The following is a 23,310-nucleotide window of genomic DNA, read 5'->3' on the forward strand; positions in this document are numbered from 1 at the left end:
AGTTTGCCCACCACTGATCTAGGTTATATAAGAAAAATATAGCTACGGGACCTATTATCCAGAATGCTTGGGACCTGGGGTATTCCAGATAAGGGATCTTTCCATAATTTGGATCTCCATACCTTCTACTAAAGTCTACTAAAAATATCTGAACGATTTAATTAAAATAAGGTCTAAGGGAGATGGCCTTCCAGTTCTGTGCTTTCTGGATAAAGGGTTTCTGCATAGCGGATCCCATACCTGTATATACATACGTACGTATTTCAGTATATATTTGTGGGGCTGATTTACTACCTTTGCCACTGAACAAATGTGGCTTTACAACCTGACCGAGCAGCAACAAATAAGTGCGCTTTGTTTATTTCTTCCCTTAACCACAGGGTCTGTGCTGGTCTGTATTAAACTGAGCAACTTCAGAGAGTAGAAGGGAATAAATGGCCTCTCTCTCTCCCACTATACAGAAACGGTTGTTCTAGGCCTGTGTAGTTAGACCATTGCTGATTCCTTGCTGCCTCACTAAAGAAATTAGTTGTTAATACTGTATTGGTAAGTTACAGGGGTTGGGACCTCTGTTTTGGGGCTTTAATAGATGTGCAGTTTTGTTGCTGTAATACCATGGCTATGGTAAGATATTGCTAATGTTTTCTATTAACCCTAAGTATATACTTTCAGTTTGGGTGCCAGCTCCCTATTCCCCTAGTTTGTTTTTTTTCCTGTCCATCTTTATACTCGTTCAGAATATTTTTTACGTACCATGCCCCATTAAATATAAAAACAAGGCTGTTCATATTGCTCAAATCTGAAAGAAGTGAGAGAAAGTGCCGGCCTGCACATTTTTGGGGTGGCCAATAGAACTGGCTTATTGCTTGGCCATGCTTTCTGTTTTAGCCAATCAGCTGTGGTTGCCGTTAGAGTTTGACCAACCAAATAACATGACAGAGAAACAGAAACATGCACTAAGGACCATGAAGCTGTGTGATCAGTGGTACTAGTACAGATATAAAATAGTTGTCATGTTATATATTTATTAAAAATACCAGGTTTTTTTTTGCATATTCTATATTGACCCCAGTAAGTGTGAATGTGATAGGGGACCTTAGATTGTAATCTCCATTGAGACATGGACTGATGTAAATGATGTATAATCTCTTTAAAGCTCTAAAGAATATACCGATTAATAAATAATATATCAAATTCCCATGCCTTTTTTTTTTAATTTACTGGGCATCCAGTCACACCAGCTGACGGCACCAGCAACAATAACCCTAATGGGATAAAGATGACTGGCCAGTCTATCACATATATCACAATTAAATAAAATAAACAAGCTAAATATCTGTTGAGTTAAAAAAAAACCTGTAAAGCAAAGAAGTAAAAATTCATTTAATAGATCAATAGAATAGAATAAAAAAAGAGGAGACCAAAATGTTATCAAAGTCAATTAAAATGAACATCCACCCTATCCAATAGCTCTGTAAACTATAGTTCGACACTGTTTTCTACTGTTTCTCACAATCCCATCATAGAGAGTGCAATATATAAATCCACTGTTTTAGCCACGATCTCCCTAAGTGTCACAGTTCCATAGAAGAATATAGTGTTAAAGTAATAGTTGTTGTGGTATATTTCACTTATAGCTTCACCATGCTGCAAATTGAATAACCTCCCTTCAGTATGTTTGTAGGCTACATCAGCAGTGTTCTACCTTTGTGCACAATAAAAGCAGGTCGAACTGCATCTTTTACAGGACCATCTTAATCTAATTATAAGTAGTATGGCTTCATATTAATGAATTTAATGATTGTGACAAACTGGCCACATTTACTGATTATGTTAAAGGTGACCAGAAGGGGGCAGTAGAGTACAAGCTTAGAGCAGTTCTTTCTACCAGAAATGGCCTTTTCCATTTTTAATATGCAGTTATTGTGCTGTGTAGTCGTTGGTGTGTGTGCGCTTATCAGTTAGTGATCCTGGAGAAAATAGACTGGTCAAACCCACCGGAGTTCTCACTCTCAATGGTTTAGCTTTTTGGGGTTCTGCGTTGATAACTATAGATGAACAGTGTACCCCATTGGCTCAGTCCTTGCTGCTCAGTTCCGATACTCTTTACAGTGCTTTTTCTGGGTCAGAAATGGCTTTGACTGATAATTGCATTTTTACACTTCATATGAAAGTTCCATTTTCAAGTTAATAATTATATTTACAAATAGCTGTACAACCGCTGGAATTATTGAATTAATTTAGAAAGTTGAATTACATTTTCTTTGGCAACATTTTATTTTTGGCTTTTACATGCTCTTCAAGAAATAATTAGGTATTTTTAGCTACTGCAACTGTGCATGGTTATTGATCCTGGGGGGAATATGATGCTGGGATTAGGAAGGAGTTCATATCTACTCTTAGGGGGTGATTTATCAATGTTTGAACTCCCACTATTCACATTTTTTGTGCTAAAACTCCCACTATTCGAATTATGGATCAAAACTTGAATGTTCGATATTTATTAAGTGACGAAAATCCAAGAACTTGAATATAAAACTTTGGCATCTAAAAACTTAGCCAATAGCAGTTGTCCTTGGCAAATTAATATTTGATTTGATTATATGACTTTTAAATAAATAAGCAAACATTCAAGTTTTTTTTAAAAAAAAATGTAAATTCACAAACTCGAAATCCATAATTGTTATGTGTGGAGTTTTTTTTTCTGTGGATCATGCCCAAAAGTACAGCGTATGCACATTCTGTCCCTGTGTAAACCAGAATGAACACTGGTCATGCATATACTTATTTTATAACTGTTACATTGCATTACGACACTGCTAATATAATGAATTTTATTCATTGTTCATTTTAGGCAAAGGGACACAGTTGGCAGAAAATTAAGTGAGAAGAGCCTTGTGATGTTGCTCTGCTAAGAACTTATATAATAATAATACAAATAGTAGGCCATGTCACACATGAAACATTTTTTTGGTGAACAAAAAAATAATAAATGTATTCAGCATCAACCACACCAAAAGGACAGAGGTTCCTCAGTGCTCCATGGTCCCTGAGCTCCCCCCCCCCCAACATGTTTTTCTTGTTAGACGCTTTATCAAAGGAGCTTGCTCTGCTGAGCACTTACCAGAGAAATCTCAAATGATTCCTCGGCTCACTAACTTCATTTACTGAGCAACATCACAGGACTTTCCTTTTCCTCACTATTTTCTACCGTCTGTGTCCAATTGACCTAAATGAACAGTAGGTGGCGATGTTGGTTCAAATTAATTGTATTAGTGATCTTGAAAATTAGAAAAGTATAATTAAAAGGGTAGTCCCCGTTTAAATGAACTTCTAGTAGACAGTGACATACTGTGACAATTTGCAATAGGTCTTCATTTTTAATTTTTTGTGGTTTTTGAATGATTTAGCTTTTTGTTCAGCAGCTCTCCAGCTCGGAATTTTAACAGGTATTTTGGTTGCTAGGGTCCAGTTTACCATAACAACTAGGCAGTGGTTTGAATGAGAGACTGAAAGATGAATAGGAGGAGGCCTGAATAGAAACATAAGAAACATAATAGAAACATAAGTAATAAAAAAGTAACAGTGAAATTGTAACATCACAGAGTCTGTGAGCCCCATTTCAAAGGAAAGGTGCAGACAAGGAAGGCATATCATTAACTGAGAAGTTGCTAAGAATAGGCTGCTATAACATACTAAAAGTTAACCTAAAGGTGAACTACCCACTAAATGTAAACTGCAAAAGCACCCAAAACTGTACTATTAGCAATTGTACATGAATATGTTTTAATCATTCCTGCCATCTGGGTGCATTCTGTACCATGACTCAGCCTCACTAGGGCCTTTTCTAGTATAGGGCATTTGCACAAGACTCCTATCAGAGGGGCCCTTAGGGAGAATATGTAGCTGAACATATTAGGGGTCATTTGCAATGGCAAATGCTGTGAGCAAAGTGCAATTCTGAGCACAATTGCAGTGTTTTTTTCTCAGAATTTCAGCATTGTTGTGCTCACCAAGAATTAGTCCATGCACTTTGATGCAAATCGGACACAGTTGTGCTGAAAATGTTTTTGTTTTCCTGTTGGCGTCACATACTCTTTTGGTGAAACTACGCAGTGGTAATTGATGCATGCCGGACCTAGACTAGCAATCTCTGGATTCTGACAAAGGCCAGAGGGGCTGCTGTAAGATGCCATAGACAGTCACTATTTATCGGGCTGGTGGGGGGCTGTTTGGGCCTCTGTGTACTTGAAATGCCAGGGCCTATTTTGAATCAAAGGCCAGGACTGATGCAGGACGTTGTGGGAACCCTGGAACTACCGCCTGGTTTGGAGGGGCAACCCCAATAGGGTTCAATAGAGGCTCAATTTAGAAGAGGAGGTAGGAGGGATTGAGTGCCACTATACAGAAGTGGGAAAAGAGTACATTTAATGACTGGGATTTTTTCTGCAGCTGACTGTGGGAAAATGTGGGTGGCTGCAATTGCACTAGTGCTTATAAATCACTCTATTGTCAGGGGCATTTTTGGGGCTGCTGCTGCCCCCCCCCCACGCCACGCCACGCTGCACTTACCTATTTGGTATAAGATTGGGCCAAGCGGGCAGCATTGATAGTGCAGAGAGTCCTACTGCTCTTTCTGCATTAGAAGATCTGAATGTCCATTTGTAATTTGTTAGCAAAGGTAGACTTTGGCCACCCCCAGTAAGTGGCTGCTCAACCTCAACCTTGCCCCATGGCAGGAGCCTATTGCATCTTCCTTCTAATAAGATAAAACTATAAATAAAACTCAGGAGAGTGTGCTTGTGTGTGAGGCCTGTGAGTGGCTAATGATTATTAATTATATAAATGTCTTTTAATCATAGATCTGATAATAATATATTGAGACGTCAAATAAAAAAGCAAATACCACTTCAAAGAGATAATCAAGTGTCTTGTATTTGTATAACAATAGGTGATTTTCAAATAATGATAATGTCATTATATAATTTTTTTGTGGTTATTTTACTAAACTATATATAATTTCTAAACCTCCCCATCAGGAAACAGTGACAAGATTAAATCCCACTTCTGTGTAGAATTAAACAAGCATTTTGCTACCAAAGGACAATGATCCTGCAGAGCTTGTGTCGTCCATACCCTAATTATTCCTTAATTCAGAATGTGTGTACATCACTTAACCAGAGAAAAATCATCATTATTCCATAAATCTATAAAGCAGTATTTTCAATGCAGTCATAGAAACGCTGTCCACTGCCATTAACCATAAAAACACTGAGTGAAAGGAATGTTCTCTGAAGGGCTTACAATTGAACAGTGATCTTTATTTAACCTTGGCTCTGGGATTCAGTAAGTCAAAATCCACCGCTGTGGACAGATGGCGGGGAGAATACTATCACAAAACCAAAACATTAAGTGTAACAGATGACTGTAGCTACACAGGGCTAGCCCTTTGTTCATTTTGCTAATGAGCATCCTCATTGCGGCAGGGGATGGAATAGTTAATTGCTTGTAATTCCCGCTTAGAGCAGATGATGGCGCAATAGGTTACTTAACCTTAATTTCTTTTTTTTAATTTCATAGTTGGTAAATAATAAACAGATTTCAATTTTCTGTCGCTTAAGGATTTCAATTTTCTTTTGCTATAAGTAAGAATAAGGCACTAATGATACGTTTATATACGTTTGTATATTAATTTAATAGATAATTATTGGTACTTTCTTTCTAAGATTTTACTTTTTTATACAATCCAGTGGAACCTAAAGTCATATAAATATGAAAATGGTCTTCATTTTTTATTATTTATAGTGTTTTTTTAATTATTTCAGTTTTTGTTCAGCAGCTTTCTGGTTGCTAGGATCCAAATTACCTTAGCAACCAGGGTGTGGTTTGAATGAAAGACTGATATATAAATAGGAGAGGACCTGAATAAAAATATAAGTAATATAAAGTAACAATAACAATAAAACTGTAGCCTCACAGAGCAATCGTTTTTTGGCTCAGGGGTCAGTGACCCCCATTCGAAAGCTGCAAAGAGTAAGAAGAAGAAGGAACATAATTCAAAAACTATGAAAAACAAATAACTGAAAAGTTGCGTAAAATTGACCATTCTATAACACCCTGAAAGTTAACTTAAAGGTGAACCATTTTTTCTCCCTGGCAACAGGTAAGTTGCAATTTAATAATAAAAAAATATATATATATACCGGTATATAGGCCAGATAATGCATATATAAATGTTTGCTAATGAGCATCTTGATTGCAACAGGAGGCAGAATAGTTAATTGCCTGTAATTCCTATTCATAGCAGACGATGGCAGAAGAGTTTGAGATTAGGTTTCATGCACTTTTTTTCAGTGTGACTATTAGCAATTATTTCATTTTTTTTTTCTCTTAAAAATATTGTTTAGGTGACAGATGGAGGCACCAATACATAGCTGGCACCTGTATGCTTTCTGTATGGACACCCACGTATCCCTTTTTGCTCATTAGCACACTGACAGGCATATGTTGGAAATAAGAGGAATATGCATTACAATGGACACATGAGAAAATGATGAATGAAAAGAAGTACTGAGCTCAGTCAAACCCTAGACTTGCTAAAAGGAAGTACAGTACTGACAATATTGTGCATACACTCTAGCAGAAACACAGGCTTACACTTTAGGGAGATCTCCACCTACAAATAAAAAAATGTTACACAGAAAAGTGTAATTTGACAGCATAATATTGTTGTCCAGTTTGGATTGTGTAACTCAGTAGGGGTCACTTACTGATCCCCGGCGCTCAGTGCAGAGAGCAGCATCAGTGGGTTCATGCCAGCCCTGTCCAAAGGTTAGGCACCCCCAGTGATTGTATTCACTTACATGATACTCGAGGCCAGTGCTCCTGTTAGCATAGGACCCTATTTGCAGCCTGCGCCTTCGGCCACACAAATTAATTATTCTGCCAGTTGTTCCCATTTTTGGCAGTTAAAGGAGAACTAAACTGCAAATGCCATATTTTATATACTGAACTTTCTGCTCCAGCCTAAAGGTTCAGCATCTCTATAACAGTAATGATTCAGACCTTCAAAGTTGTGCACAGGAGCTCCACATCTTGGATTTTGTTAGGGGTGTCAGTGACACTGCACATGCTCAGTGGGCTGTTGAAAAGCTAAGCTATAGGGGTTGTTGCAAATTAGCAAGCAGAAAATGAGGTTTGTCTGTCATATAAGCCAATGCTACAGGGCTGATTATTACATTCTGATGCTAATTGCACTGGTTTCAGAGCTGTAGAAATTATTTGTATTAATTATTATTTAGCCTTACATAGTGACATGTATTTGCTATATATACAGTATATTGTGAGTGGGCCCCTAAGCTCAGGTAAGTGCCAGCAGCACAGAGTATGTGCAGGGAATCAGCAGAAAAGAAGATGGGGGGCTACTGGGGCATCTTTGGTTGGCACATATCTAACCTGCTAATGGGCAGTGGGGGCCTTGGGCTGGTACAGAAGCCTAACACATAATATACAACATCTCTACCCTATGTCTTTAGTTCTCCTTTAAAGACCAAAGTAGGGGGCAGCCCCAGTTTCAGCACCAGTGCTCTAGAAATATGTAATTGAAAATTAATTTGTTGCATCTTAATTCAATTGTCATGTGGTGGCACTGTCTCAGCCTTCTTGAAAGAAGGATAAAAAACTGTCAATAAATTTGCAGCCCCAGGGGTCAGACTGGGGTGTCTGGGGCTCCCACCTGGGGGTCCCCCACCCCAGTAGATTGTGAGGTGGGCACTTATCATGGAATTTCAGCTGTGCTGGCAGAAAATCAGTACAGCTTTTAAGGGGGAACTAGAAACCATTTTTGTTAGGGTTGATGTAGCTCTCACCTTGGCCAGTGCAACATTGTACTTCTTTGGTCTCCAAATCTCCTACATCAACAAAATATATATATATATATAAACAGTTCGAGATCAGGCACTCACGTATCAAAAAAGGTTTCATGTGCCTGGGTGCAGACCATCAGAGATACGAACAGTAAATAAAATCCGCACTCACAGGACTTAGGAAAACAAAAAATATTTTATTTGGCAAACGACTAACGTTTCGGCTGGCACAGCAGCCTTTCTCAAAGTGGATGTGAAACAAACAAATTCCCCAAATATACCCAACAATGGCGCCAAAAAACCAGTGTGACGTCATCCACTGGGGGTGTGTATTAAGATACATGAATGAACCGAACAAAAACTGTTACAAAATCAAATATAAAAATAGAAACATAGAGAGTGAAACGGTAGAGGGGACACCCAGTGTGGCAGAAAGTGTATAATAAATGAAATAAAAGAAATGAAATAAAAGGAGCTTGTACACACTTGTACTGAACTGTAACTCGCATCATTTGTACCTAGAGGGATGTTGTGCCGAGTAAGATACGCGGCATGAGGAATGCACCAGTAGAACTTGTCACTTGTTAGAATAACGGTGACGCCTGTTATATACGGGCGGGACCGTCTAGGAGCAGCAGTAGCCCGAATGTGTTGCGCTCATCCGTGCGTCTTAGAGCGGGCAATCATACGGGGAAGTACGTGACATCCGTCACGGTAATTGATACAGGGCCCGAGAGCGGTATACATCCCTACAAGTTGCGCTAATCAGCGCAGAACAAAGTTATAGTTCAAAGGAATAGCGGATTGCGGCCAGGATAGCTAGTGTCACGTATGAACATGGAGTCCTTGATATTTAGTAGGACCCAATACGTCAATACAGTGCACATATTTATACCATCCAGGGACCAATGCAGGGTCTGCTTAAGGGGTCAATGACCGATTTTTATCGTTTATTGAGGGCAGAAAAGGATGTGGAACAAGTGGACTGGTAGGGTGTTGGTGTTCGTGCCCGGCAAAGGGTGAACCGCCATACACTGTACATAAGTCCATAGCAAGGCAGTGTGACATGCGCAGAATATAGGGCAATATACAGGTACTAGACATGAGTGTGCAATGAACGGTACAGTAAGGTACAAGCTGGTAAGGGAAAAGTGACATGTGAGTTAAAAGCAATATGCTAAAAGCAGGATGGAGAAGCCACTGGAAAACATATTCAAATAGCTAAAGAGCTGTAAACAGGGGTTAAATAAAGCCCAGTAATATCAGAGACCAGGGAGACAACTTATAAAGCAACACAAAGAATTTGAAACAGTTCCCAAAGGGCGGATTAAAGGTCCATAACAATGTATCCAAACGTCAGGTTAAATGCCCACAACAATGTAGCAATCCGAGGAAATGATACAGAAGGTTGCTAACAGGCGAGATAATAAAGCATACAGAATAGTAAATGTTGGGAGGGCTGTACGTCGAGATAAGAGTCAATGTTAGTTCAAATAAAACGGGGAGTATGAGACCATTTCATTCAGGCCATGTGGATTAATGGTATTAAGTCTATGCATCCATTTTAGTTCTGTGCGTAAGAGTAGTTTCTCACGGTCCCCACCCCTGACGGGGGGGAACAAAGTCAATAAGCATGGTACGTAGACTAGCCAGTGAATGTTTGTTTGTCAGAAAATGTGCAGCCACAGGGGTATCAGCCACTCCTGTGGCTAGGGCTGTACGTATCGCTGATCTATGATTTGCCATCCGGTCTCTAAAGGAGGTAATGGTCTTACCAATGTACATAAGGCCACAGGGGCATTTGATAAAGTATATAACATACTTTGAAGTGCATGTCAATCTGTGTTGTATTTGTATGGCCTTCCCAGTATGTGGGTGATTAAACGCCGGACCAGTGATGAGTGAGCTGCAGGTAGTGCAGTTGGGGCATCTGTAGCACCCAAGTCGGGCTGATGGTAACCATGAGGTAGGTGTCACTGTAGAATAACTGTGGAGAGGGTCCGTTTTAACAAGTAGATCACGTAGGCTTCTTCCTCTTCGATACGCGATGCGTGGGGGGGTTCTGAAAATAGGGGGAAGTGATCGATCTTTTTGTACTACAGACCAGTGGTATAGTATGGAGTCTGTGAGTGGCTTCATGTCGGGGGCAAATGCTGTAATGAATGTCAATCTTTCATTCTGATTCTTTGGTTTAGAATGGTTATTCGTGTCCAAAGTTTGTGCACGAGGCAAGTGGAGTGCTCTTTCTTTGCTTTGAAGGAGATCCCGTAAGTTATAGCCCCTTTGTAGAAAGCGTTGAACTAGATCATCGAGTTGCTGGTGTAGGAGTGTGTGATCGGAATTGTTACGCACCATTCTTACCATTTGTGAGTATGGAATACTTCTGAGTAGGTGCGGAGGGTGACAGGAGGAATGATGTAATAAAGTGTTACGGTCCGTGGCCTTCCTATAGGTAGTTGTGATAAATGTAGAACCAGACAGTATGATTGTTAGGTCCAGAAAAGCAACCGACACTGGGTCTACATGTGCTGTAAACTTGATGGTGGTAGGGAGATCATTCAGTTCTTGGACCATGGTCAAAAACTGTTCCTGCGAACCAGACCAGAGGATCAATAGGTCGTCGATATAGCGGAATAGACTGAAGATGTGTTTACCATAATTAGGAAAAATATGAGAATTTTCAAAATTAGACATGAATAAATTTGCAAATGAGGGGGCGACATTGGAGCCCATACTGGTGCCGCTGATCTGTAGGTAGTATGCAAGTTCAAATTTGAAGTAGTTCAATGTCAAGCAGTGGTTAAGGAGGGTTATCAAAAATTCTGTAGGTGGTCTGTCTTTTTTAGGGTGATCCTGTAGGAATTTTTGAACAACGGCCACACCTTCAGTAATTGGAATGACTGTGTATAGTGAAGAGACATCCATAGTGGCCAGAAGCAGTTTGTTAGGCAAAGGGTAAAGTTCCTGTAGTTTCACTAATAAGTCCCCTGTGTCTCGGATATAAGTATCCATTTTGTGTACAATGGGCTGTAGATAATAGTCAACATAGATGGATAGTGGTTGTAGGAGTGAATCACATGCGCTCACGATAGGACGGCCTGGTGGTGTAGTTAAGTTCTTGTGTATTTTTGGCAGAGTGTAAAAGATGGGACATTTGGGGAATTCTTTGGTTAGAAACTTAAAGGTATCGTTGGTAATGAAGCCTCCATCCAAACCTAGTCGCAGTGAGTTGTCGATGGTTTTTTTAAAGGTAGGACCAGGATCCCTATCAAGTCTCTTGTATATAGTTTTATCTGCAAGCTGTTGTAAGATTTCCTGTCTGTAATCCGAGTAATCTTGGATTACCACGGAGCCTCCCTTGTCTGCAGGGCGAATCGTGATATTGGGGTTTTGGGACAAGGAAGTAATAGCTTCCCTTTCACTACTAGTAAGATTGGGATATGTGGGTCTAGAATGTATATGTTTTTCGGTCTCATCAATAAGTAATCTAGTGAAAGCTGTAATTGATTTGGGAGTGTTGGGGGGTTCAAACTGACTAGGGGCTTTGAACCGTGTCGGATCAATAGAGGAGGAGGTGGTGTGAAAATGGTCTCGCAGTTTCATGCTGCGTTGAAACCTATGGATATCAATCATTGTATCCAGAGTGTTAGTTCTAGAAGTAGGTACAAAAGACAAGCCTTTTGAAAGGAGAGACTGTTCTGATTCAGTCAAATTATGAGTACTTAAATTAAAGACTACTTGTTCCGTGGCCGCAAATTTCTTGCGGAACGGATGTTGGTGCCCGCCTCGCCTCTTATTGGGGCGCCCCCTGATGGGGGGCGAGAGTCTGGTCCTAAAAAATGAGATTGGGGTGAATCTGTACGGGGTGTTGGATAATTGGGGGCCCGAGATTGTCTTCCCCTATGGAAAACCCGTGTCCTGTCAGGTGTGTCAGAGTCAGATGATGTATTGGTATAGGGAGAGGAGTCAATCCTTTCAGTATGTGGATTCAGGGCAGTATGGATTCTCCTACCACGGGACACTGTTTCCCCCCCGGTCAACCAACGGTATACCCGTCTATTCTGGTAATCGGCAGATACTGTGGTCACCTTCTGTTTTTTAAACTTATGTAAGTCGGTGGTGTACTGAGTAATCTGGTTCTGTAATTTTTCAAGCCACTTGTGGTCTTTGTCATTAGTGAGAGTATGTAAATGTGCTGTTTCAAAGGCAGAGATTTCTGTGTTGATGATTTTTAAATTTCTACTGACCTCTTCAATGACAAGTAAAATTAAGTCCATGGAACACTTGTTGAGGATTTGGCAGAAATCAACGTTGTTACGACCGATCGTAGGGGTGTTGCGGATCCTGAACCCTCTGGGGATGTGCTGTCTTTTATATATATTATATTATTATATTATATTTATATATATTTATTTATACAGATATGTGTATAAAATGATATATTTTTCTTTTCACAAGAGAAGGTAGTCTACTCAGTGATAGCCCTAATTAAATTACAAAATGGGATCATTGTTTTTTTTTGTATTTCTTTCTATTTAAATTAAATGTGACATTTGCCTATTGTTTAGAAGACATTAAAGCTATTTCTTTCGACTCTGTCCAAGAGATGTTGATCTTTAAGTGGGTTAAGACATTCATACTTGTTAGCCTAGGGTAAACTGTCTTAGAGCTTAGTACCTTAAGACTTAATAAATAGCTCTGAAATAGGCACATTTGGAGAAGAATAGAGGCCTCTGAATGGGAGCAGCAAGCTCCAAACTGAAGGGCACGTATAATAAAGATGCAAATGAGCTTCCTTTACCCAAATTCTAACTTTAATGCCTTTTGTGAAGCCTTATCCTAAAACCGTCTTACAAGGTAATCACTGTTTGCGAAGAGATCTCAAGTAAAGAGCTCAATAGCATGAGACGCCCGCACAGTCTATGTGTGACAAGCATGCAAAGCCATGTTAATGCTCAGAATATGAATGGCCTCCGGGTGGCTGCAGCAGCAGCCTAGTAAAAAACCAACTGTGCCGCTATCAGAGGGCCTGATGGACTCCATGCGGCTTCCAGGCTGAAAACTTCAGCACTTTGACATGTGATGTGCACCTCGTGACACTGGCAGCACTGTCACAGAGGAGTGGTACAAAGGCAACAAGCCCCCCTCCTTAGCTGTGCACTTTGCAAACCCCCCCGCGCTTCCCGTCCACAAACTCCCTGCTTTGCCTAGTTACGGACAACTCTTTCCTAAACACACAGAGGGGACATGTGGGTGGATAGGCCCCAGCTGCCTTTCTGGACACAGCTTCCATAATAAATTGACCTGAATGATGGGGGCACACAAACAGTATGATAGGCATTATTCCTGTCAATAAAAATGTCCCCATGTGTTTTGGTCTTTGTACGTAATGTACTGCCGTCTTTCTTCCAGCAAGGGTCTATTTAGCCTCCTTCCTTTTTTCCCTATTCATATTTTAAATATGCAGCAGAATGCAGGAAATCATATGAAGGCCGTGCTGTATCATTATTGTCTCACAACAGCATGCTCCGGCCTTTTGTTCTTCTTTTTTTCTCTCCTTAAAATAAAAGGCTCCTTAATAATTTCAGATCATTTTCGAAGCAGAAGATGACCCAGAAAAAAAGCGACTGGAAGAAGAAAATAAAGAAATGAAAGGGAAAATTGATGAGCTGTATGAAAATGCTCAGAAGCTGGAAGATGTTCTCAGACAGAAGGAGAAGCAGATTCGCTTGCTAGGTAACCCGGCAGTCCTGCTACATAACAGCAGGTGTTTCCCTCATTCTTCTTATAATTTAAACATTTGTTGTTTTTTTTTAATAAATCTTAAAGGACTAGTTGTATAAAAAAACCAAACAAATGTGCTTGTAGAACTTTTTACTTAAAGTCTGATCTTTAGTCTTATTTTTCTGTGTTTACATATCTTTTGCCCATTCTGTTCCATAATTATAGACATAGTTTAATAAGACAATTAAGCTGGATATATATGGACCAACATTATGGGGCACATTAGAGCTCACCACAAAAAAACTCACCCACTTTATTTTCATTGCTGTGGGATTTTTTTTTAAACCTAGTTTAAAACACAAACTGGACAATAATCTATCTGGCAAGTTGGATATTCCCATTTGGGCAAGGACAGCACCATTATTGCAGTCATTTCGACTGTGCTTGCATAGAACCATTTTATGATCAGATCATTGGCTGATGGACCAAAGGAGGTGATAAAACTAATTACCAGTCCATGAGAAGCCTCTGATAATAAGCTGTTTATAGGCTGCTGCTTAGATAAGGGAGAGGTTTGCTTGTTCGAAGGTAGATAGGAAGCTCTAAACAAATTGCCCTATATATAAAGGAAGGGGGAGGTGAGTTAAGTGAGCATAGCTCAACTTTCAAATTATTGCTCTATAATGACAAAAAAAATAGGAAAATATGTTTTTTTTCATTAAAATAATAGACAGAATGTAACTTCAATACACGTCCTATCACTAGCATAACCAGCCCTGCCTGGGCCAGGGTGCAGGATGTGCAAGTGGGCCCCCTACCCCACTCTGGACATGCGATTCATCCAGTAAGCATTGGAACAATTACTCACCAGGGGCACAGGGGGCATGAGTCCCATTTAATGTGCTAATTTTTAGCAAAGATGTTTTTTGATGTATACTGTCCCTTTAATGTTATTACTGTGATATGAAAAGGTATTTATTCCATATTTGCCACACTTAATTGCTTCTGATCTGTAAACAAAATGTAATATTAGACAAAGGGAACCTAAATAAATACATAGCACTGTGTTTATTGCTGCATTTATTCAGAAACACAATTATCCAGTACCCAGTCAACCAAGGGTTTGCAAGCCTCGCCAAATAAGCAGATCTTTAACCAACATGCCCACCTTGGGCTAGGGGATGTTTTATTAATCTAGTCATTTGGCCCAAGAGCCAAGCAATCGTATTACATTGACAGGATGTAGGCCATTGGGAAGAGGAACACATCATGCTCCAATTCGCCCCTCGCCCCAACAGGATTTTTAAACCTGCCCGTTTAACATCTGGAGAATTTGGTTGGGTAGGTCCGTCTAAGGGCCCCATACACAGGCCAATAAGCAACATCAGCAGCTTTTATTGGCCCCATGTATGGCAACCTTAACAGACCAAATTCAGATTACTATAAAATTCAGCTGATTGCTCACAGTCACACGTGTCTTTATCACAGCCAATCCACTTGCACTCGCTTCTTGCTGCTGTATTGGAGCAGGTTTTGGTGGGAAAATCTGTCTATAAGCATTATTGGTTTAATCCAAAATGTGAAAGTCAATACCCTAGCTTGAACCCAATAAAAGTAATTCTGCAAAGTGTTTGGTTGCAGTTATTGCTACTACAGGGTTATTCATTTTAACTTAATTTAACTTAAATAAATGCAGTGATGATGTAAAAACTGTGTTAGGTTTTTACTGTGGTTCCCTTTCTCTAATATTGCATTTTCCCAAACCAATTAATGTGACAAATAGTTTTTCACAATGTATGTATACGTATATAAATATATTCTATTTCTTTCATTGTAGGGTATGTGGTTTTAACCATATTTAGCACATATGCTTCCTCTGTAACTTAACAAGCCATCTTTTCTTTACATGCTGAGGAGAACCACCTGCTAAAGCAGTTTGTATTTGCTTTGACTAACAGCATGGATGTCCACTACTGGTGTTGATCAAAAGAAGTGAAGGCTTTAAGCCACACTTGGCTCTTGAACTTACTTCTTACGTTCTATTTGACCAGCCTGCTTAACAGCAGGCAAAGGACCCTGAATGTCAAGGATAGCTACAAGGGTCACAGTGATGCTAGGACTCTTGGACCACTGTGCAATGGCCGGGGCTAACAAAGTGCACTAAATTGCACAACATGAATGCTTTATCAGAGTAATGGGATTTCACGCTTTGCCTTCTCCTTTGTTACAGATCTGGACGTGGGTTCCATGAAACAGAAAATGGAGAAAGACCAACAGACCATTGAAAAGGTGTGACTTTTGACATTTAGTGATGGCTTTTTTCTGAGTGTGTTAATAGGCAGCCTGTAGCAATATCTCAATCTGCATCTAAATATTCCTTAAAAAGGGGGGATGAGCAAAACTTTTGTATGTCCAGATTGATGGCTTATTTGAAAGAGATGAAAAGATGACAAAGTGAGATGTGCTCTTGGAAATCTAGTGAATTTAGGTTTGTGGTAGCGGAACAGAAATTCAACAACTTATGTTAGGAATTAAATGAAGTTCGTTAAATTAATCACTTTTAATTTTTGACCAAATCAGCATTATTTAGCTATATGTTTTTGTTTCCTCATATAAGTGGGAGCAGTCATACTATCATGCCCTAAAGACTGCAGTGGAACAGTGATCTTTAGTGGTCAGATTGTCACAAGATTTTTATACCAATTTGGAAGAATTCAGAGCTTCTAATTTTTTATTTCAAAATTCCTAATTAACTTGAATTTTTTACCTTTAAGACTGAAAAGTTGGTCTTAGGGACAAAAGATTTTGATTCTGGATTTTGATCCTGGATCAGCACCTTTTGAGGTTTAGACGCTTCATTGATTGTACCTCCTCTTTGCAACTGCGCTCAGGGTATTCTTGCGGCTACAGCTATCAGAGTAAACTCCAATCAATGGTCACTAACCTTCAAAGCAATCTTTGAATCTAACCGTGTTACTTATTTTTTAAGGGAATGAAATATCCAGAGCTGGCATAACCCTAAAGGTGGCCATACATGCTAAGATCCGCTCGCTTGGCAAGATCACCAAGCGAGCAAATCTTCTTCCGATATCCCCACCTACGGGTGGGTGATATCTGGCTAATTTGGTTGTTTGGCCCTGGGACCGATATCGGCAGCTATAATTAGCTCTTGTATGGCCACCTAAAGTCCCCTTACTGTTTATGCAGGTAAGTTATTAAGGCTGCTCTTGATAGGGCAAAGTTGAGAAAGTTGCCTGTAGAGAACTGCAATGAGCCCTGTATTAAAAAAAACAGGTAATTAAAGGGATTCTGACCTCTGCGGATATTCTGTTCTTGCTTTATGCATAAGGACAAGCATGTGGCGTAGTGTAGTCTTTACACCTCCACTTGAAACCTGTGCATCATGCTGCATGAGTTTTGAGTATTGGAGGAGGGAAGTATACTGAGACTGAGACCCAAACAGCCCCCCACAAGCCCACTAAATAGTGACTGTCTATGGCATCCCTAGAAGGTTACTTGAGATAAAATTCAAAAATGTGTCTTCTTGATTCTCTTCTTAAATATGTTTTTTGTGCAATTCTAGTTGTCTTCTGCTCAAGAGAAACTAAAAATTGATCTTGAAAATGAGAAAGCAACCGCAGCAAAACTGGTAAGATAGAGTCCTAAAATGTCAACTGGTTCCTTTTCTGACTTTCTGTTTATTTCTGTGATAGAAATGTTTATAAATGTGTATTGTGATGTGCCAAAAATGCCTTATCTCTAACCAAGTCTCTGCTGTTACTCTGCCACACACCATTCAGGGCTGAATCGGCAGGTAAGGAGGTAGAAACAATAGGATTTCTACCTCCTTCTGCCGATTCAGCTCTAAAGGGAGATTTTGATCAGGCGCCTTCTATGGCGCCCGATCAAAATTTTCCAACTGGTCCGATCAGCGAGTCGGCCGATATCAGCAGGTTCCTGCGATATCAGTCGACTCGCCGACATACCATACACGCACCGAATATCGTACGAAACGAGGTTTCGTACGATATTATCGGTGCGTGTATGGCCACCTTTAGCCTTATGTCCTAGGCTAATGTAACTAAAAGTGAACTCAAAGGCGAACAAGCCCTTTAAAGTCCAGGTTACCCCATAGACTTTTCATTATATAAATTGTGTCATAAGCCTAAGGCATGGCCGTCGTCTCCTGTTCCTCTTGTCATTACATGGACGGAACCGGCAACAGGTCAGTGTTTTCACATCTATTCAAATAAATGACTGAAGGCATGAAAGGGGTCAGGCATTTTTAGCCACATACTTCAGCTATACTATGAGGCAGATTTATCAAAATGTGAGTTGAGAGCTTAATACAAACATAAAAAAACATAAAAACTCACCCACTTTGTATTCATTTCTATGGCATTTTTATGAGTGTATTTATCAAATGGTGAGTTCTAACTTTCACTCATTAAAAAAATACTCTTCTAAAAATCCCAAATGAATAGAACATGAGCAAGTTTTTATGTATTAAGCTCTAAACTCACATTTTAAATGTAAATCTGCCCCTTAGTATAGCTGAAGTATGCTGGCTAAAAATGCCTGATCACCTTCATGCCTTCAGTCATTTACTGAATAAATAGGACAAAAATTGTAGCCTCACAGAGCAATCGCTGTTTTTGGCTGCTGAGGTCAGAGGACCTCCATTTGGAAGCTGCAAAGAGTTAGAAGAAGAAGGCAAATTGTTCAAAAACGATAAAAATAAAGAAGGCCAGCTGAAAAGTTGCTTAGATTTGGCCTTTCTATAACCACCCCCTTAAGCAGAAAATATGTTGTTTTTTCACTGTGTGTAGACTGTGTGTAGATTGAGGAATCTGCAGTACATGAATGCATCCATTTTTCTTTCTTTGATAAAAAAAAAAGTCAGATTTCCTACCCCCCGGTCCGCTCTTCATGATCCGTTTAGCTTGCGCAGTAGTATTGTATCAGCACAGATGCTTTTGTTATAGTAAGAGTGGCCACAGCTTGTGTTCAACGTTCATCTGCAGCAGCAAAAGAATATGACACCGTTGAATGAAGAAAACCTTCAGCATAACACTGCCTATGTCTTTAGATATGTAAAGAGCCACTTTTTCGCAGCTTGTCAAACTCTGTGCCAATTCGGGGCGACTTTACTCATTTCATTTTGTCAGACTCAGCATCCTGCATTGTTGCACTCACTGTTATAGAAATACATGAAAAACGATACTTCAGGATTACAATGGGAACTTTCTATAAAGCGAACTGGTGAGGGCAAAGAGCTAAACGTCAACAGCTTGGTCGCATTGTGCTGAGTTTAATAAAGAAAGGTCCTTTGGCATGTTCAGCTAATTCTAAATTCTGAAATATCGAAACTCTTGTGTTGCCCATCCTGCATTAGGGTAAATTCATAATTGTCCAGTTAAATAAAAATGAATCATTTTGCAATGTTATGCTGAGTACATTTTGTTCTTATTAGTCTAATTAGTACAGTAATATAAAAATATTTGATGCAAAGTAAATTGCTTTTCATTTAAACTTATTAAAATATAAGGTACTCTCAGCCTATATTTAGCTTTTTGTTAAGCAGCTCTTAAGTTTGGATTTTCTGCAGCTATCTTGTTGCTAGGGTTTTGTTTAGCTTAGCAGCCAGGAAGTGGGTTAAATGAAAGACTGGACTATGAAAAGGAGAGGGACTGAAGAGAAAGATAAGTAATAAAAAGTAACAAAAATAATAAAATTGTCAGCTCATAGAGCAGTCATTTTTTTGCTGCCCGGGGTCAGTGACCTCAAATAATTCAAAAACTTTGAGATTTCGGAGCTACAACTCGAAAATTTCAAGTTTTTTTCATCTTTTTGTCGCCCAGACTTTTCCTTTCCTTTCGGATTTTTATAGTAAATGTTAGCCATTCGAGGAAATTACTTTCATTATCCAATCCAATGCCAGAAAAGGAAACTAACAGGGGAAACTATCCATGGCTCATCATCTGCTAGCACCTTAGCTGCTTAACATTGGATTAAAGCTATTGTTTGCATGCTTTGTAATCATTATCAGTGTTTATCTAGGGGTGTAATTGGAATCTTCACTGGCTTTAGAAGGGCAATAAATCCTGTAATAATCATAAGCTTCTGTGATTGGCATATGTATGCATGTGAGCTTATCTAATAAATGTTGACTGCAGTTTAAGAGGGGACATATTAGTGAAAACCCCTCTAAGGGCTCTGGCACACGGGGGAGATTAGTCGCCCGCGATAAAACTCCCTGTTCCGGAAATCGCCAAAAAAGACTCGCGTGTCTTTTTCGGCAATTTGCGCGAAATCGCGCCGCCGCGTCTGCCATCCCGCCGGCGACTTACATGTTCGCCGGTGGGATGGCAGGGGTAGGCAACTCGGGGAGATTAGTCGCCCGCGAACAGGGAGTTAATCGCGGGCGACTAATCTCCCCCGTGTGCCAGAGCCCTAATCGTGTAGGCAATAATTAGTAATATATGGTGCTGGTTTCACTCTGGGCTAAAATTGATCAGTAATTTAAAAAATTGGCCCCTTTAGGGCCATGGCAGACAGGGAGATTAGTCGCCGCGTGAGAAATCTCCCTTGTCGCGGGCAACTAATCTCCCTGAGATGCCGTCTCACCGGCTAGAATGTAAACCGACGGTGGGATGGCATACGCAGCACTGAAATTGCCGAAGTTTCCTCACTGCGCAGCGTATGCCATCCCACGGGTGATTTACATTGACATGGCACCAAGTCCAAAGAATTAGAGAATCTGGTGGACCACGTCTAAGTGGGGGGATGCGGAAGTGCGGCACGTTTATTGGGTATGCGTACGTATGCTGCGTCACATACATATGCGGGGAGGAGTCAAAGGTAGATCGCCGGGGGAAAAAGTCTGGGCACCCCTGGCATAGGGCATCAGTATCTCCACAGCACAGTACATATGGACCAGTCACTGCAGGCAGTGCTTATTATGGGCTTTAGTTCTTTTTTTTTTATTTTAAATGGTTTATTCCTGCTTGGAAGTGGAGAATTAGATGTAGCTATACGCCAAAGTGGAATGCTTGTAAAATTGATGTTTCACATCTATTTTGGGGGTAAAATTAAATTTGTTAAAAAGACAAAGAAAAAATCTGAATAATCAAAGCTGGTTAACTAATACTTAGAGCCTTGATAAATTTCGAGCCCTCTTTAGATGTAAGTCCACATTATTTCTTATTCAATTCATTGCATTTATTGATACAATTATAGATTCCTAATTACCCTTTTGCCTCTGTTGGCTGAATCATACTTGGCTTTCTGCTTATCATATAGGACATATATTTCCTTTGCAATATACTCTGCTTTTAGTTAGCAGCATGCACTATTTTTGCCATTTTCCATTTGAAGAGTCCGTGTGGAAGAAGAGCCTTGTAAGGAGGGAGTTCTGTATAATGAGTTCTTCCCTGCCCCTCTGAGATGCCATTAGCTCAGGGATAATGAGAGGATTAAAGAGCTAAGAGAGGATACATACATATGAATTCTTCCTTTCGTCCCTATCAAAAATCTAGAGGCACATTGCCACCTGTTTGACTTGACCCTGTGTGTATTTGTGTGGTTCATGATAATAATATTATAAACTCCACTGGGACAAGAAGTGACATTAATAGCTAAACATAGGGCTATATAAATACATAATAATAATGGCTGAACAGTTAATGCATTAAAATGTGGTCGGACATGCCTTCATGCGTTCAGTATCCTGGGCTTTGTCACCATGGCCACATTTATTAAAACTGGAGCTTGTGGTTTGATAAAATCACAGCAAAAAACAAGATCTCCATTTTTTTTTTTTATTTAATGTTGCCTGAACTCAATTTTTTTTTTAAATTCATCATGAATATAAAAATGCAAAAAAGTCAACCATGGAGACTTAAACTCATATTAGAGAATTAATAATTCTTCCTACCCACTTGGGTTTACACAGTTTTAAGATTTTTAGGGCAAATTAAACCAACTCACAGACATGACCAATTTGAGTGCATGGTCCATATATGTGGATAGGTACTGGCCAATGAGAGTGTAAGTTGAGCATCAGCTTTGGAGCCTGGTCTATAAACACATACCATCTTCAGAAAAGAAGTAATTACTGCATGTAAAACGTTTGAATAAATTCATACAAGGTATAAATTACACACAAATTTTATTTAAAAAATACATATTGTAGGAAATAAACATATTTATTTAATGTCAGAGAAATTTTGGACATTTTTCTGATAGTTAATGCACCATTCATAGGGCACTGTGTCAATTGCGGGGAGTCTGAGCTAAATGCCGATAATAACAATGTTTTCACAGTTATTGCTGCATCCCTAAAGAGCCTGAGCAGCCCCAGTTTATTTCCAGCAGAGCTTTTTAGGCAAAACGGAGGAAATCCCACGGCTTCTATTGTAGCATTATGCATACATTGCAATCAATGAAGAGCTATTTTCAGCCTCAAAGATCAAAGCCCAAACCTTTAGGGGTTGGTCGGACGTCTGTTTTCATAGACACTGTTGTACTTGTGACTATTCTTGTGGCATCATATCACTTGCTAAAGGCACCCAGTGCCATGACCGGACTCCTCCGCCTTTTCTCTATCTGTAGATGTTAAAGCCGTATGCATTAAAGTGCAACATTTAGTAGCCTCGCTCCCTTCATTAAGTATATATATATATATATGTAAAATAACTGATTCTGGCACTTTAGGATTTCTTCTGCAATCACAAAATATATTCCTAATGATGACTTAGCATATGATGTTTATAGGCTTCCCCAGAGTAGGTTGCCGAAATGGCCACTCTCAGGCACAATATCAATCAACATTGCTGCGTCCTTAACCTTCCTTCGGCACCTGCTGCAGAGCAGAAGTTGTTTAATGAATGCAATTTGCTGGAATTCCATATTGTCCACTGATGACATAATTTCATGCTTGGGGACGAGACAAATCACAAATTGTCACATTGCTCCGGCTACATTTTGATAAATGTCTGGCTCAAAATTGCTAGTCAGTTCCCATTTCTTATCACTTGATTGTATATTTTTCATTATTTTAAGGCATAGAAGCAACCCAGACACAGAAAAAAATGTTTTAGAATTTTAGGATTTATATTTTAATTGCCTTTTAATTCATTTTTGTGATTTTTTTTTTTTTAACTTTTTTTTAAAAGCCCTTTGGATTAAGTTGCAAGGGCTCAATAAGGATAACTAATACATTGATTTTTGGATTTGGGTAACGCTTTTTTATCCGAAGCTACAGATAGGGGGGGAAGGGAAATAGATCATCTTATTAGCACCATGAGCAGTTTCTTGTAAATGTATTTGCATACAGCAGCTTGATGAGGCTGGGATTCACTGTAGGCTGTTAAGGTTGCCACATGTTTCTGTTTCAGGTTAATATGTCAGTTTGTTTATTGTTTGGGATATGTGTTATTTCTTTTCAGCAATGATTTAGGGACACTGCTTTATTAAGCATATATATGGTTATATATATTAACATGAATAATGGAAATAGACTGGTAACATACTACAGGTATGGGACTTGTTATACAGAATGCTCAGGACCTGGGGTTTTCCAGATAAAGGATCTTTCCGTAATTTGGATCTCCACTTAAGATTTAAGTCTGCTAAAATCATTAAAATATTAAATAACCCCAATAGGCTCGTTTTAGCTCCAATAAGGATTAATTATATCTTAGTTAGGATCAAGTACAGG

General features: G+C 39.5%; 1 protein-coding gene across 5 annotated transcripts in view; it reads left to right on the forward strand.

Annotated features, from left to right (window-relative positions):
• c10orf67 (chromosome 10 open reading frame 67) overlaps nt 1-23,310 on the forward strand; it is a 69,640-nt gene that overhangs the window by 6,343 nt on the left and 39,987 nt on the right. For all 5 annotated transcript variants that reach the window (XR_001924728.2, XM_012965643.3, XM_018094779.2 and 2 more), the window contains exons 6-8: nt 13,454-13,601; nt 15,820-15,878; nt 17,173-17,238. Coding sequence is in view for 4 of the 5 variants with exons in the window: in XM_012965643.3 (XP_012821097.2) it covers nt 13,454-13,601; nt 15,820-15,878; nt 17,173-17,238 (273 nt within the window). In the remaining variant the exon portion in view is untranslated. The remainder of the gene's footprint in view (nt 1-13,453; nt 13,602-15,819; nt 15,879-17,172; nt 17,239-23,310) is intronic.

This window comes from Xenopus tropicalis, chromosome 6 (genome assembly GCF_000004195.4).
Source record: "Xenopus tropicalis strain Nigerian chromosome 6, UCB_Xtro_10.0, whole genome shotgun sequence".
In the NCBI taxonomy this organism is placed as follows: domain Eukaryota; kingdom Metazoa; phylum Chordata; class Amphibia; order Anura; family Pipidae; genus Xenopus; species Xenopus tropicalis.